Source organism: Archocentrus centrarchus, chromosome 14, assembly GCF_007364275.1.
Source record: "Archocentrus centrarchus isolate MPI-CPG fArcCen1 chromosome 14, fArcCen1, whole genome shotgun sequence".
Lineage (NCBI taxonomy): Eukaryota > Metazoa > Chordata > Actinopteri > Cichliformes > Cichlidae > Archocentrus > Archocentrus centrarchus.
Genome location: NC_044359.1, coordinates 20,996,601 through 21,009,707, shown reverse-complemented (window position 1 = coordinate 21,009,707; position 13,107 = coordinate 20,996,601). Strand labels below are relative to the sequence as shown.

At 38.3% G+C, this 13,107-nt stretch overlaps 1 protein-coding gene across 1 annotated transcript in view; it reads left to right on the top strand.

The window, feature by feature from the left end:
* Positions 1-13,107, top strand: part of dlg4a (discs, large homolog 4a (Drosophila)) — a 45,656-nt gene that overhangs the window by 1,731 nt on the left and 30,818 nt on the right. The window contains exon 2 of the mRNA XM_030746001.1: positions 10,547-10,708. Within this exon, the coding sequence (XP_030601861.1) occupies positions 10,547-10,708 (162 nt within the window). The remainder of the gene's footprint in view (positions 1-10,546; positions 10,709-13,107) is intronic.

Genomic DNA, 13,107 nt, shown 5'->3' with positions numbered 1-13,107 from the left:
GTACAAATAGTGTACAGATGCAGCCCTCCAGCAGCTTGTGTACTGCCTGCTGCAGTCTCGCAGGGAGTTGTTATAGGTAGTGCTTAATTTGGATTTCTGGGATGTACGGTGTATTGGATCAATACGTTTTCTTTCTTGTTTTTTGTTTTTTTCTTTTTTTTTTTTTACCTCATATCCTGTATTGGCACCTTTTGCTTTCATTCTTTTCCTTTGATAAACTTATATGTTACACTAGCTACCACATGGCTGGTCATTTTCCAAGGACTTTCAAGGTGATTTATTTGCATAACCTTTGTTCTTAAACAATGCACACCACAAATCCACTCAGGGTCTTAATTAAAAAAAGATCTTTATACGGCTGTAGGCACTCAGCAGTGCTTTAATGTGCTCTTTTATGCTTAATGGCCATTGATGGCCTTGCAACATTCAGTCAAGACAGCCTGCCTCACTGTCTTTAAGCTACAATTCAGTGCAGTACTTCTGCTAAAGGCCCTGCAATGTAAACAGGCCAAAGGATAGAGCTTTAAATTTGAGTAATGGTGCAATGAATGATTTACAGCACAGGGATCAGCGTGCCTTCATCTCAGTATCAAGGTCAATAATCACCTCACTGGAGAATCGATTCCTGTGGTGTCTATACTGGAAAATGAATAAAAAGAAAAGTGACTCATAACCAGCTCAAAATTTGAAATGATCTAAACTAATAATATAGGAAATTTTAGAAGGTGATAGCAGAGAGGAAGTGTTTTGCTTTTCTAAACCACAATATATGTTTGGGGCACTGATTTTACATTTCCCATCCTTAATGTCCCTCTTTTTACAGCTTTGCAAATGCATGTCTTCCTATGGATTTGACCTATTTTACTGTTTGTGTCACCTGCTTTTTTGTAGAGCAGTGAGCCTGAGCTCAACAATAAGCTTGAGGATTGCCATCATTGTAGTGCTGTCTACAAATGTTCTTCTCAGATCTAAGATTGAACCACTGCCTTTATGTGCTTATGTGCTCTCAAATACCGCACCCGTGTTACGAGAGAGGCACATTTACCGTATAAAAACTAGAACTGTACTGCAACCAACCTGACTGTGTGTACCTATCAAGGCCATTCAAAAAAAAAAAAAGCCTAACAGCAATCTATGAAAGGTAGCTTTTGCTCATAAAAGTAACCAGCATCATACTAAAACGATGGCAGCACACAGGATGTGACTTTCCTGCAGTGGTTTAATTTAAACAGCTCTAGTATTCAAACTTTTCAATATGGGACTTAACAAATTTAACAGCCACCAGAGTTAGAGATGCAACAAGGATGGTGGACCACTTGAATAACCACTAGAGGCCTTAGTTACAGTCAATGGCACTGATTTACTTTAAACTAGCTTTATTGATTGTCAAACACAAAACAGACCAGAATATTACAAATTAAAAATTCACCTCACTGAGCATCTGGCACAAAGATATGCATCATCAAACATTAAAATTAGATTCATTTTTAGCCTCGGTGTAATGCAGGAAGAATCAGGGTTACTTACCCTCCAGGATGTAAACATTCGCAGAAGGCACGAACACATAAATAAGCCCAGCCTTTGTCTCAGAAAGCCAAAACGAGCCACAGCCAATACTGAACATAAAATATATTTATTTTCTCTTTTTAAACTTCAGCCATTAAAAAAGTCCCTTTGTTTTAGAGGCTTTTTAAAAAAAAAATGTATACTTATATTTTGAATTATGGTATAAAAGGTAAACCTTTTGATCCCTATTTTTGTTCTGTGTCAGTCATTAAGAAATCAAAGCATTTCTTCAATGGGTGCTTTACTTAAAATATTTATTATTGGTCCCTTAAAATCAACCACTGCTGCATTTTCATTTCTAATGAAGTACAGTGGTAAAATGGCTTCACCGTGCATGATCGTGTCTGTGGACAAGTCAGAGAGTGAGGGTTAATGCTACAACTCCCATTACAAGTGCACCATACCTGAAATTGCATGTAGTCAGCATAAAAAATGGTGTGCGCATGCTTCTGTGGATCAAGTGGAGGGGGATGAAATGATCATAACTGCTGAGCTACGTCTGGCCTGCAGACCTGCAAAAACAATAGAGCATTTTATTTATTTATTTATTGCTAATTAAGTGTAGCATGACATGACGTACTCCCCTCAGAGCAACAAATAGCCAACATGCCTTTTTATTCATGGGGTTGTACTTAAGCAGCCGGTGCTCACACACTGACCACCAGAAATGTAGTCAGCTGTAGGCTCTGAGTCTAGCCTCCTCACGTGTCATGAAGCCAAGCGAGGGAAGCGCGGTTTCTCTCCACATCCTCCCTGTCTGAAATTGATGTTTCCTTGTGTGCATTAATGCCAAGCAGTAATTCAATAAATAGTCTACATTTACATAATGATAAATTTGACCTACTATTGCAAACTCGTGAAAGTGTTTCATGTCCCACAAATAAGTGTGAAAACAGGCTCTAGACAGACATGATGGACGCCCTTTGCAGAAAACCACAGCCAAGCACTCGCTGTGGCAACATTGACTGTAACTAGGATCTGATTATTACACTTGATGATGATGATGATGCATCTGTGTGGGTCTTATAAATGATGAATCGTCCCACAGACAGGAAATTCAGAGTGTCATTAAAATTTCATGAACATAAATTAACAAGTAAAAAAAAGACACTTTGTAGGTTTCACTGTAATATAGAAGCTACTTTCCACTGCTTCCTTGCCACAGTGGATCACCACATCAGGAAGCTCCACGTGTTTGATTTGGCCAAGTTGTTAAGCCGGGTGCCCTTCCTGACATAACCCCAAAGTGGACTTGTGTCTCCAGCTGGAATTGGACCGGCAATCTTCTGCTTGCTAAGCAAATGTGTTCACCACCATACCACTGTAACAAAAATCTCGTTGAGGATAGTAATGAGTTTCAAAGCATGTGCTGCTGAAAGTATTTGTTTGATCAAAGTGTTGATTTTGGATAGCTCTTCTGGGCAGAACTTAGATCACCTCCCGGTGGGACGATGCGGATGCAGGTCTGGTGCTGCTCGCTATGGAACACCTTCATATTGCAGCCCAGAAGACTTGTTTCTACTTGCTTTTCTTTTGGAGCTTGAATTATAATAATAAATCAATAAATCATGATAATAAACAATTTAATTATACATTATTAAATAGATGTTCACGCTTTCCTCTTTGTCCTTTGAAATTGTTGTTGGCTCATGTATAAGCTTTGTATTTGCTGCTAATTTTCAGCATCACAAAAACATTAGAGTGACAACTGCAGACTTAGATTTGGGTAAAGGGGTTGAATCTAGAGCATCTCCATGGGGGGATGGGAAGCTCTTCTTTGTTGTAGTTCCACTCTTTGATTTAGGATGATGGATTCTTACATTAACATCCTTCTCAGCACCGCTTTAAGCAGTCTGCCCCATGGTAAATGTAAAAGTCTGTTGTTATTGTGGAAGCCAGCATAGCTACAGGATACTAACACTCGTCTAAGTGTTGTGCTGAAACACCTTAGAGAATAGTCTGAAGTTACCATTGGCAGCAGATGAGTGAATTTTCTGTCTTCTGGGGCTTACATATACATGAAAAAAGTGTTGCACTGGTAGGTGTTGACTGGCAACAGCAATTGTGATAATGCAAATGAGATGAAAGCTGTGTTTGAGGTTTGGCTCTTGCGAAGACACTTGGGAGTGAAAACCAACTGAGAAGGCAACAGTGACTGGATCTTGATGGGTTGTCGTGGAAAAGAGGAAGTTCACATGGCCATCAGAGGCAAATCTTGCTTTCGTTTCTGTGCTCTGTTGACGGTGAGTGATGATGCTAGACAGCAAGTGCTTTTTTTACCCACATCATCAGTCTGATTTTTAAGATAATGTAAGTATTCAGCTTGAGAGTTGTTTACAGGTTTTAGTAGGCTGGTGTGAGGAGTTTGTTCACCAACATCCAGGCAGAGCTCTGGCCTACATACAGTATGAGTAGGGAGGAACACAGTAATTAATTTCTCTTGCTTTTTTTTTTTTTTTTTTAATGGAAGACTCAGAACTAAAGATAAAACCTGGGTCATACAGTTAAGTCTATAACTTTTTTGGACAATGACACTTATTTTTGTGGATTTTACATCAATCAAGATGTGATAGAAGTGCAGACTTTCAGCTTTAGTTCAAGCGATTGGCAGAGCATCTCAAGAGAGGAAACACAGCATTTGGTGATGTCCATGAGTTTTAGACATCAGGCAGACAACGACAATTAAAAACAATCCTTATAGTTAAAATTATGTTAGTTTGTCCATATACTTTTGAGCTTCTAAAAATAGGGGGTGTGTGTAAAAGTGGCTGTAATTCCTAAAAAGTTAGTGCAGTATGTTTGTTAAACCCTTTGACTTAAAGCTGAGAGTCTACAGTTTAATCACATCTTCATTGTTTGATTTAAAACTCACTGCGGTGGAGTACAGAGGCAAAATTACAAAAATGCATCAGTGTCCAAACCCTTACGAGCCTAAGTGTATTTCTTGTCGCTTACCATAAATATGCTTCAGTGAATCATCAGTAATGATACGTCTGTTTGCTTTGCTGATGTTTGATCCGTGCATGAAATGCAAAACCAACCAAGCTGCTCTCCTCCCCCTACGTAAGTCTGCTGAACCTGTTATTATTCATTTTAACCTAGCAAACTTCTATAACACTCATTGATTGTGAGTGCAATATTGGCCAAGTGTTTTATTCCTAGGATATCTAATTTGTGGATATTGCCTCCCTTGCACATCTGGTTTTCTTTATTTTCACTTTCATTCATTCCAATTATCTCTACTGCCCACAGACTTCAGGTCACTGTGTCATCTTGAAGAGCCTCCAGGCACTTATTTGGGAAGTTATTTTGAAGCATTATCTAAACTGACTTAAATTTGAATGGTTATTGGGACAAAAAAATTGCATAAACATAAAAAAATTTTTTTTTTGAAAGACCACAGGTATCTGTGGTTTAGCACAACTAAGGGTAACACAGCCATCACACCACAGGCTCATTTTGTAGCAGAACCCTGATCGTTCATATTTTTGGCAATAAACGACTGTTAATTTGTTTTTAAAATGTCTGGTTTCAGACAATGTGTCATTACTGTACTTTTGGCTTTGTGCTACATTTAAATACAAATCTTCATTAAATGGATTAGAATTCAGTTTAATAGAAGCACATTTACCTGCTGGGGCTACTGCATGTTGTGCTGCTTACAACTAAATTCCAGCATATGGTTGTATAACCTTAAAAAAAACTTCAATTTTAAAGCATTTACAATGTCGCACAGACTCAGCTCTCAAATTAAAAGCCTGAGTTCATCATTGTAACAGAAAAAGAAAAAAAGATTTCTAAGAATTAAAGGGCATGTAAATAGATAAGCATTCACCTTTCACTGACACAGATCTAAAAGTGAAGAGCTTCTAATGGTTCCTGTAATGCCTTACACATCAAATGCATTTGCCACATAAGTTTCCTGGAAATTATATGCCTGAGAGGCAAGGTTACCTTTCATTCCATTACCTAATGAAAATAATTTAAAAGCGCATGCTTGGTCCTTGAATTACAAACTAATATGATAGTAGATAGCATTTGACATTTGCTCTACAATAACTAAACTCATTTAACCATTAAACACATTACTCATACATAGCAACTGTTGTTCAAACTAAAGACCCTCTCCTTATTTTTGTACTGTTAGAAGCAGGTATTTGTAGTTGTTGCAAGCCCTTAAAAACCTCTACAATTCATAGGGGACCTGTTGTGCTTTGCCTGTTATGATGAAAGCCACTTAAAAAGTTTGCTGACTTTGCCCCATAAAAAGATTTCCAAAGCTTATTAGTAAATTCTACTACTAATAATACTAATCCCACCACTATGTTTGATATTGCGGCCTTTTTTCTCAGAGATTTGAATTCATGGTTCTTTGATGCGCTATGATATAATATTTATCCCTGATGTGGTCATTGTAAGCACACAGCTTAAGCTTTTTTGATTTGTCAGGGGCAGCCAATCAGAAAAAAAACTAGCTGGCTTCAGTGGCTTTTAAATGAGAGGGGTGCTAAAACAGCTTGTTTCAGGCAGTTGACAAACTGAGGAGCTACACCGAGGACCAGTTTAGATTGGATTGGCTACACTGGCTGAGACAGAGGGACACTCTATTATTTTGAAAATGGCTGTTTCACTACCCAGCTGTGGGGGGTTGTTTTGTTCTCAAGCGATGTTGATGCTCTGGGCATTCAAAAAGGTCGGGGGCAGCTATATATGTGTCAGCTGTGGGCTTAGCTAATTACTTGTTTATTTTATTTTTTTATACTGTTTTCTGATAGTGGGTGGATTGTGATTTGACATCTTTTATTGAAAGCAGGTTAGTGTACCCACCTGAAATGATTTGTTTGTAAAAAATTCTGAAAATAACAATAATGACACCATCACAGTGCTTATTTATGCCCAACCAATAGCCCAAAACCTGAATTATTAAAAGAATAATGGGACTCTATCTATCTATCTATCTATCTATCTATCTATCTATCTATCTATCTATCTATCTATCTATCTATCTATCTATCTATCTATCTATCTATCTATCTATCTATCTATCTATCTATCTATCTATCTATCTATCTATCTATCTATCTATCTATCTATATGCACAAAGGAGCGTTACCGCAGATCCTTCCTCCCAGCAGCTGTAAGACTTTATAACCATCACTGCTCCCAACAAAAACCACAATAGCCTACACAATGTAGGATAATATATAATATACTGTAAATAGTCCGGCCTGTTAAGGTTCAACACACAGGCACATCATGTACATTGTATAAAGTGTTATTATTATTAGTAGTATTAAGGTTAATATTGTTTGTTGATTTTATATATATTCTTTTCTTAATAGTGTGAATTATTATATCTTTATTTATATTTATAATAACTGCAGCTGCTGTTACACCCAAATTTCCCCTCTGTGGGACAATAAAGGCTGTTTCTTCTTCTTATCTATCTATCTATCTATCTATCTATCTATCTATCTATCTATCTATCTATCTATCTATCTATCTATCTATCTATCTATCTATCTATCTATCTATCTATCTATCTATCTATCTATCTATCTATCTGTCTATCTATCTATCTATCTATCTGTCTATCTGTCTGTCTGTCTGTCTGTCTGTCTGTCTCTTTCAAACTGAGTAAATATTTTACTTTCAAAAGCATTTTAGTAAAAGAGAAGATGTTTGATGGTTAGTCAGTTGTGTTGAATGCTGGAGGCACTGACCTGGATGGCTCATTAACCAGCTGGAAAACTGAAGTGAAAGGAAAACTTTGATGATACCTGGCTGTTAAGGATCCCTTAGCTGCCAGCCCCTCAGTCATGTAGCTCTATAAAAATGCTTACAAATGCTCACTTGGCTTCAAGTTAATTCATAGTATTCAAATTGATTGTGTGTTTACCATCTTCCAGATGAATAAATTCTGCATCCTTTTGAATACATGTTTTATTGACAAGGATCACACAGTTTATTTGTCAGAAAAAAATGCTCTAAACCCCTCTCCAGAAGGACACTCTGTAACATATCTTTGAGTTTAATGTCACATCCCCCACCAGTGGGACAGAAGGCAACATGGCAGCATGAAGGCTGGTCATGCAGGAAAGGGGGAGGAAGTGGAGACCGAAAAGCTCAGGGCTACTCTGAGCGGTGATTCATATAATATACTTATCTTTCCAGGGTTTAAATGGATGGTTTATATTATTTGATAGAAATCTTATTTTACAGACTTCACTGATACACTTAAGGTTAAGAATACTTAATTAACCACAACCGAGAGTGGGAAAATATATAGAAAACAGTCACTGTATTGTGTCTTATTCTATGTTAGATGTAGTAAATGTATTGTGAATGCTTCATACAAACTGTCACATAATTTTTTTAAGCTGCCAGCATGACACAAGCTTTGCTGTTTTGCTTCTCTAGCTCTCTCCCCTGACTTTCTCGCTCTCATGCACATAAAAATAAGTAGATGATAATAAGTCACCAGTGCCTTTATGTAAGTCAACTGCCTTCATATTTTGAAGTAGGCTTATATTAGTGGCAGGCCTATAGCAGAATCTTTATAGTGCAGAGTGTTTCACACACGGTAAACCTTCTTAACAGCAGATTTTATTAGAGTTATTACAGTAACGTTATAATAGTTCACCTCTGGGTTTAACAAATTGTTGGAAATTCAGTACATATCAGAAAATTGAGCAAATTGTGGCATAATATGGAAATGCATTGTAAGTTATGTTGATTTTCTGAACTGCTGGATGGTTGTGGGGCTGCATCATCTCCTTTTGTAAAGGATGGACCACTCTATATTCTGCATTAAAAGAGAATTTATAGATTCGGAGCAGTTATGTTTTATTGAAATCAATAATTTCCCAACAGTTGCCTTCTTAAACAAATAGACCATTCATTTGAAACCAGACCCTAATTTCTTAAACCAAGAACATAATTCTTACAGAAACCATAGAAATGACAGATTATACGCAGCAATGGCAGAAAGGGATTGGTTTCCCTCCTGGCCTGTATTTGAGGATCAGCCATTATTTGTTTGTTATGACCATGACCCAGATGTTATAAGAAGCACCTTAGCTACTTTCTGCAGACAAGAGCCTCCAGTATTACCCAGAAAATGTGAGATCTTGTCAGATGCACCTCTCTCCACTTCTGCTCTGTGGCACAGCGATTTGCATAGTGATTTTTATCAGACAATGTAGTGGACAAGGTAGTGGTTAAATAAAAATCTGGATTTTTAGCAGTGCAGAGGTGCTGCCTGGAGATGCCTTTTGGATGTGGCTGCTGGGTCACATATTGTCTTGATGGGCTGCACATATTTCATACTTGTTGTGTTTTCTAACAACAGAACCTGAAAAAAAATGTGGAAATCAGAACAGCTATACTGGAAATTCAACTTTGTTAAAATGATCAACAGCAGAGCTACATCATGCCATTTTTTATATTCATTTAACAACTGCTAATGCGTGCAGTTACCAGGATTAAATAATAATGTTTTTATTTACTGGGTTGTATTTTCTTGTTATGTTTTTGTATGTTAGATTAATATTGTTCTAATAAAAATCACTAATGAATGTAAACAGGAAGGTTTTAAGGCAGGTCTTTGTTGAAGGGACTACTAGAATATGCATGAAGGGAGTAAATGTACTTGGGAGGAGTTTTAAAAATATAGAGAAATATACTGTATCTTATTATAGGCCACATCTCCCAGTCCTATCACATACTTAATTGAATCTGTGCCCTAAAGTGTGAAGGTATTTGGTGGTGTGCGGTTACATAATATTTAATCTATGTATACAATAGTGCAACGATACCAGAAAAAAAGCGCTTCCAGCTTATTAAGGTATAATTATGAAATAACAACTGTTAATTTTTTTTCTCTGGTCCGCCTTCATCCTGCTGTTTTCTGTTTTCCGTAGATGGGCTTGCTTTTTTTTTTTTCCTTCCATTTTTACCCATCCCCCTCACTTTCTCTTCTATCCTCATCTCTATTTCACTCCCTCTCTTTCTTGCTGTCTCAGTGTAATGTGATCCAGGACCGATGCTGGCAGCCCCAACTGTGGCACTGCAATCTCTGCTCTGCTCTGGTTGCTAGGCAGCCTGTCTGAGACAGAGCTCAGTGTTGCACCTCCCTCTCCAGTCTGCCTCCCAAAAATAAATAAAAAAATAAAAATGAGAAAGCCGATAGTGGCAGGGTTGGCCGTCGGGCCATTAGCCAAAATTCTGAAGATCTGACCAAATTTCAGCATTTTCAGAACAGGCTGCTTCACATCTGCAGTGCAGCACAGTAGTACACTGTGAACCTTCAGGGCTTTAGGAGCAGTCTACAGATATGTGGAAAGCACGAGCTCTAACCCACATGACGAGCAGGTCTCCACTGTGATGCTGCCCACCTTCTCATGTGCCTGTGATGGAAAATTGCTGCATGCAGATTTTGTGTCATCGCACCTAGAATGAAGCCTACCATGTGGAGCTAAAACAGTGGGCTGCTGGCAGGCTGCCCAGGTGTGGGATATTGGTGGGGGGGGTGAGGTTAGGAAGAAGCTGCATGATTGGCTACTTTAGAGCCACGATGAGTCATGGCTTCAGTTGCTCCATGTGGCTGTGGAGGACGTTCACTGTGCTTAGCACACAATGGAAATATTTTGAGGCCTCTGTCGCTCGCATTTGTCCACTTTGCGCTTGTAGGCGTCACACATGTTATGTGGTAAACAAGATTTGCATATAAATTGTCCACATATAGCTAAAACTCCCTCTTTAATGGAAATACTGCACTCTACTCTTTGTGTAGGTAGAATGTTTTCTACATCATAATGTGTAAGAAGATCAGAAACCAGTGAAAGGTGGCAATAAATTGTGTTTGTGATTTAACTGTTATCAAGCTCTGATCCCTTTTAACAATATGCCCTCGGTAGCTGCTCCTTTTACATAAGACCTAGTAAGACTAATACCCTCATCTGTATGTGTGTGTCTGCAGAAGTACAGGTACCAGGATGAGGAGACGCCCCCCTTGGAGCACAGTCCAGCACATCTGGCTCAAGGGAAAAGTGCAGAAATGCTTCATATGAGTGACAAAAACCTTGCTGCCATGGAGGCCATACATGGCTACACGCCACACACGCATATCTCACCTGTCAAGGTAGGATACGCACTTTCACAAGCACAGTCACTTGTGCACATTGTTAATCAATACACAACACGATTACAACAGCAGAAAGCGCTCACTTACCAACACTTAGGAATGAGACTGTTAGCCTGCAGTGCCAGAATAAGCACACCCTTGCTCGAGAGCATATTGAAGAGAGCATCTCACACATCATCTTTCCTCAGCCAATTATATATTTACTTCAGTGAGATGATTCTGACTTCACATTTACATGACATCACGTGAGCCACTTTGCGGTCTGAGTGCATTAGAGATGTATTTTTTCTGCAGTGCAGATCAAAACCACTAATTACACACATACCAATTATGCTAAATGTATGTACTGTGGAAGTGCATAATTGTATTTAGAATTCTGAATATTTGATAAAGCAGGGTGAAATTATTTTGGATTAAAGAAGATTGACCCCCTCCACCCCCACCACCAGCCTACCACCACCAAAAAAAAAAAAAAATATTGCGTTTCCCAGTATGTTGTTAATCCAAATTTCAGGTCTGAATTCCCGAGCCAGATTTATAGTCATGGCAACAAGCTTTGCTTCTTTCCCTCATTCGAGGAGAAAACATGTTCCAAGCTTGGTAAATGTATATTCAGATTTTACAGCTCACACACACACAACACACTGTCTGTTATAAGTTTTCTTAAGATGATGTGTGGTCTGTTGTGGAATCATGGTTCCTCAACTTAGGTACGGTAATGGGAATGTAATATATTTATGGGGAATAGATACAGCCCCTGGCACCTTGACGTGTCACATCAGCTTTACAATTACATGAATTTGCACAGCTTCAAAATCAATGTATAAGATGCATTCAGGATTTACAGTAGTAACCTGAACACCTGAACCATTAAAGAATGCATTCAGATATCAGTTTAATTCAATAAATGACACTTCAAATAACAAATTGAAATAAAGTCTCTTATTATGAGTTTGGTAGCAGCGGACAGCTTGACTGGCACATGAATATATACAATAAGAAAATGCTTATGATTCTTTTTGTAATCCAGCATGTAATATATTTGAGAGTTTTATGACAAAGAAGGAGACAGTGACACCAACAGCACAAGAGATGCTGGTAACACAGTCAAAAGATACAGCTGACATCAGTAGGAACATGAGCACTTTGCCAGGAGTGCATTAGCAAATACCTAGTGTAGGTACAAATGTAAAGGTGTAAGCTATAACGGCCACTTAATAATGATCTGTCTCATATGCCCACATCTGTTATTCCATAGCATCCCTTGCTATTAAAACTTAGTGCCTGAATTTATTTGCTTTGAGAGGGGCTCTTTGAGGAGGGGTTCTCTGTTTCCCCATGAGGGAATACAATGGAGAGGCTGAGTTATTGTGCTCGACTGCTGCTGTTTAAAATACACAGCTGCATGTTAAGTGTGAGCTCTGGCGGCCATGGAGATTTCTCCTTGAGGGTGCAGTGAGGAGGGCGCTCTCGATGGGAACGTTGCCAAATTGAAAAGTCAGGTCAAGTCGTACAAGACACTAGAAAAAGTTCCTTAGTGCACAAAACTTCGTCTGGATAGAGATTTTAAATGAGTATAGGACTGGTATACTGCACAAGTAACACAGGGTAATAAAAATTCAGGAGTACTGAAGAAAGTGTGAAAACCCATGGCTGTTATTTTGGTTCTCACCAGCTTGATATATTTTTTTTAAACCTGACATGAGCATATTTAGACTAGAGGGAAGAGCTGGGGCATTAACAGCTAATCCTACCAGTGGCTATTAAGCTTGGTTTGAAAGGTGCTATAATATAAAATGGGATTCGTGTTAGAGGGACTTTTTGTTCACACTTAACAACAACACACTCACTTGTCAAAGCAGCTGTAACCTTAATTATGCATAAATTCAAGCCTTTGCACAATTTAAAGGAGTAAATTATAGAAAAATCCTTTCCCTGTGCAGCGATATTGAAGGGGGAGCTCAGTTATGAGAGCAAAATGTTTTTAGTTCCAAAACGTAATCATGTTTATTTCTGCTTAAAGTTATATTTTAACATAGACGTCAATGGGGATCGAGTCGCTTTTGAAGCTGGTCTTAAGTGGCCACTAGAGGAACTGCAGTGTTGTTGGCTTTTGAGGTTGCTGCTTAGTGGAGGCATACAATACGTGAACAAACACCAAGCGCTGGTCATATTTTGGTTGTGGCTCTTTTGTCTGTCAGTCTATGTTTCTTACTCTAGAGGCTGACCGACAACAAACAGACAGCACATTAGTCTCTGTTAAACCAGTTTTGTATATATTTTAGGGGCGATGTTTTATGACCGTTAAAAAGATATATTAAAAACAACATGTCCTCCATTTCACTGTATATATATAAATCAAATAAATAAACTATGTAAAAGCATCACATTGTCTG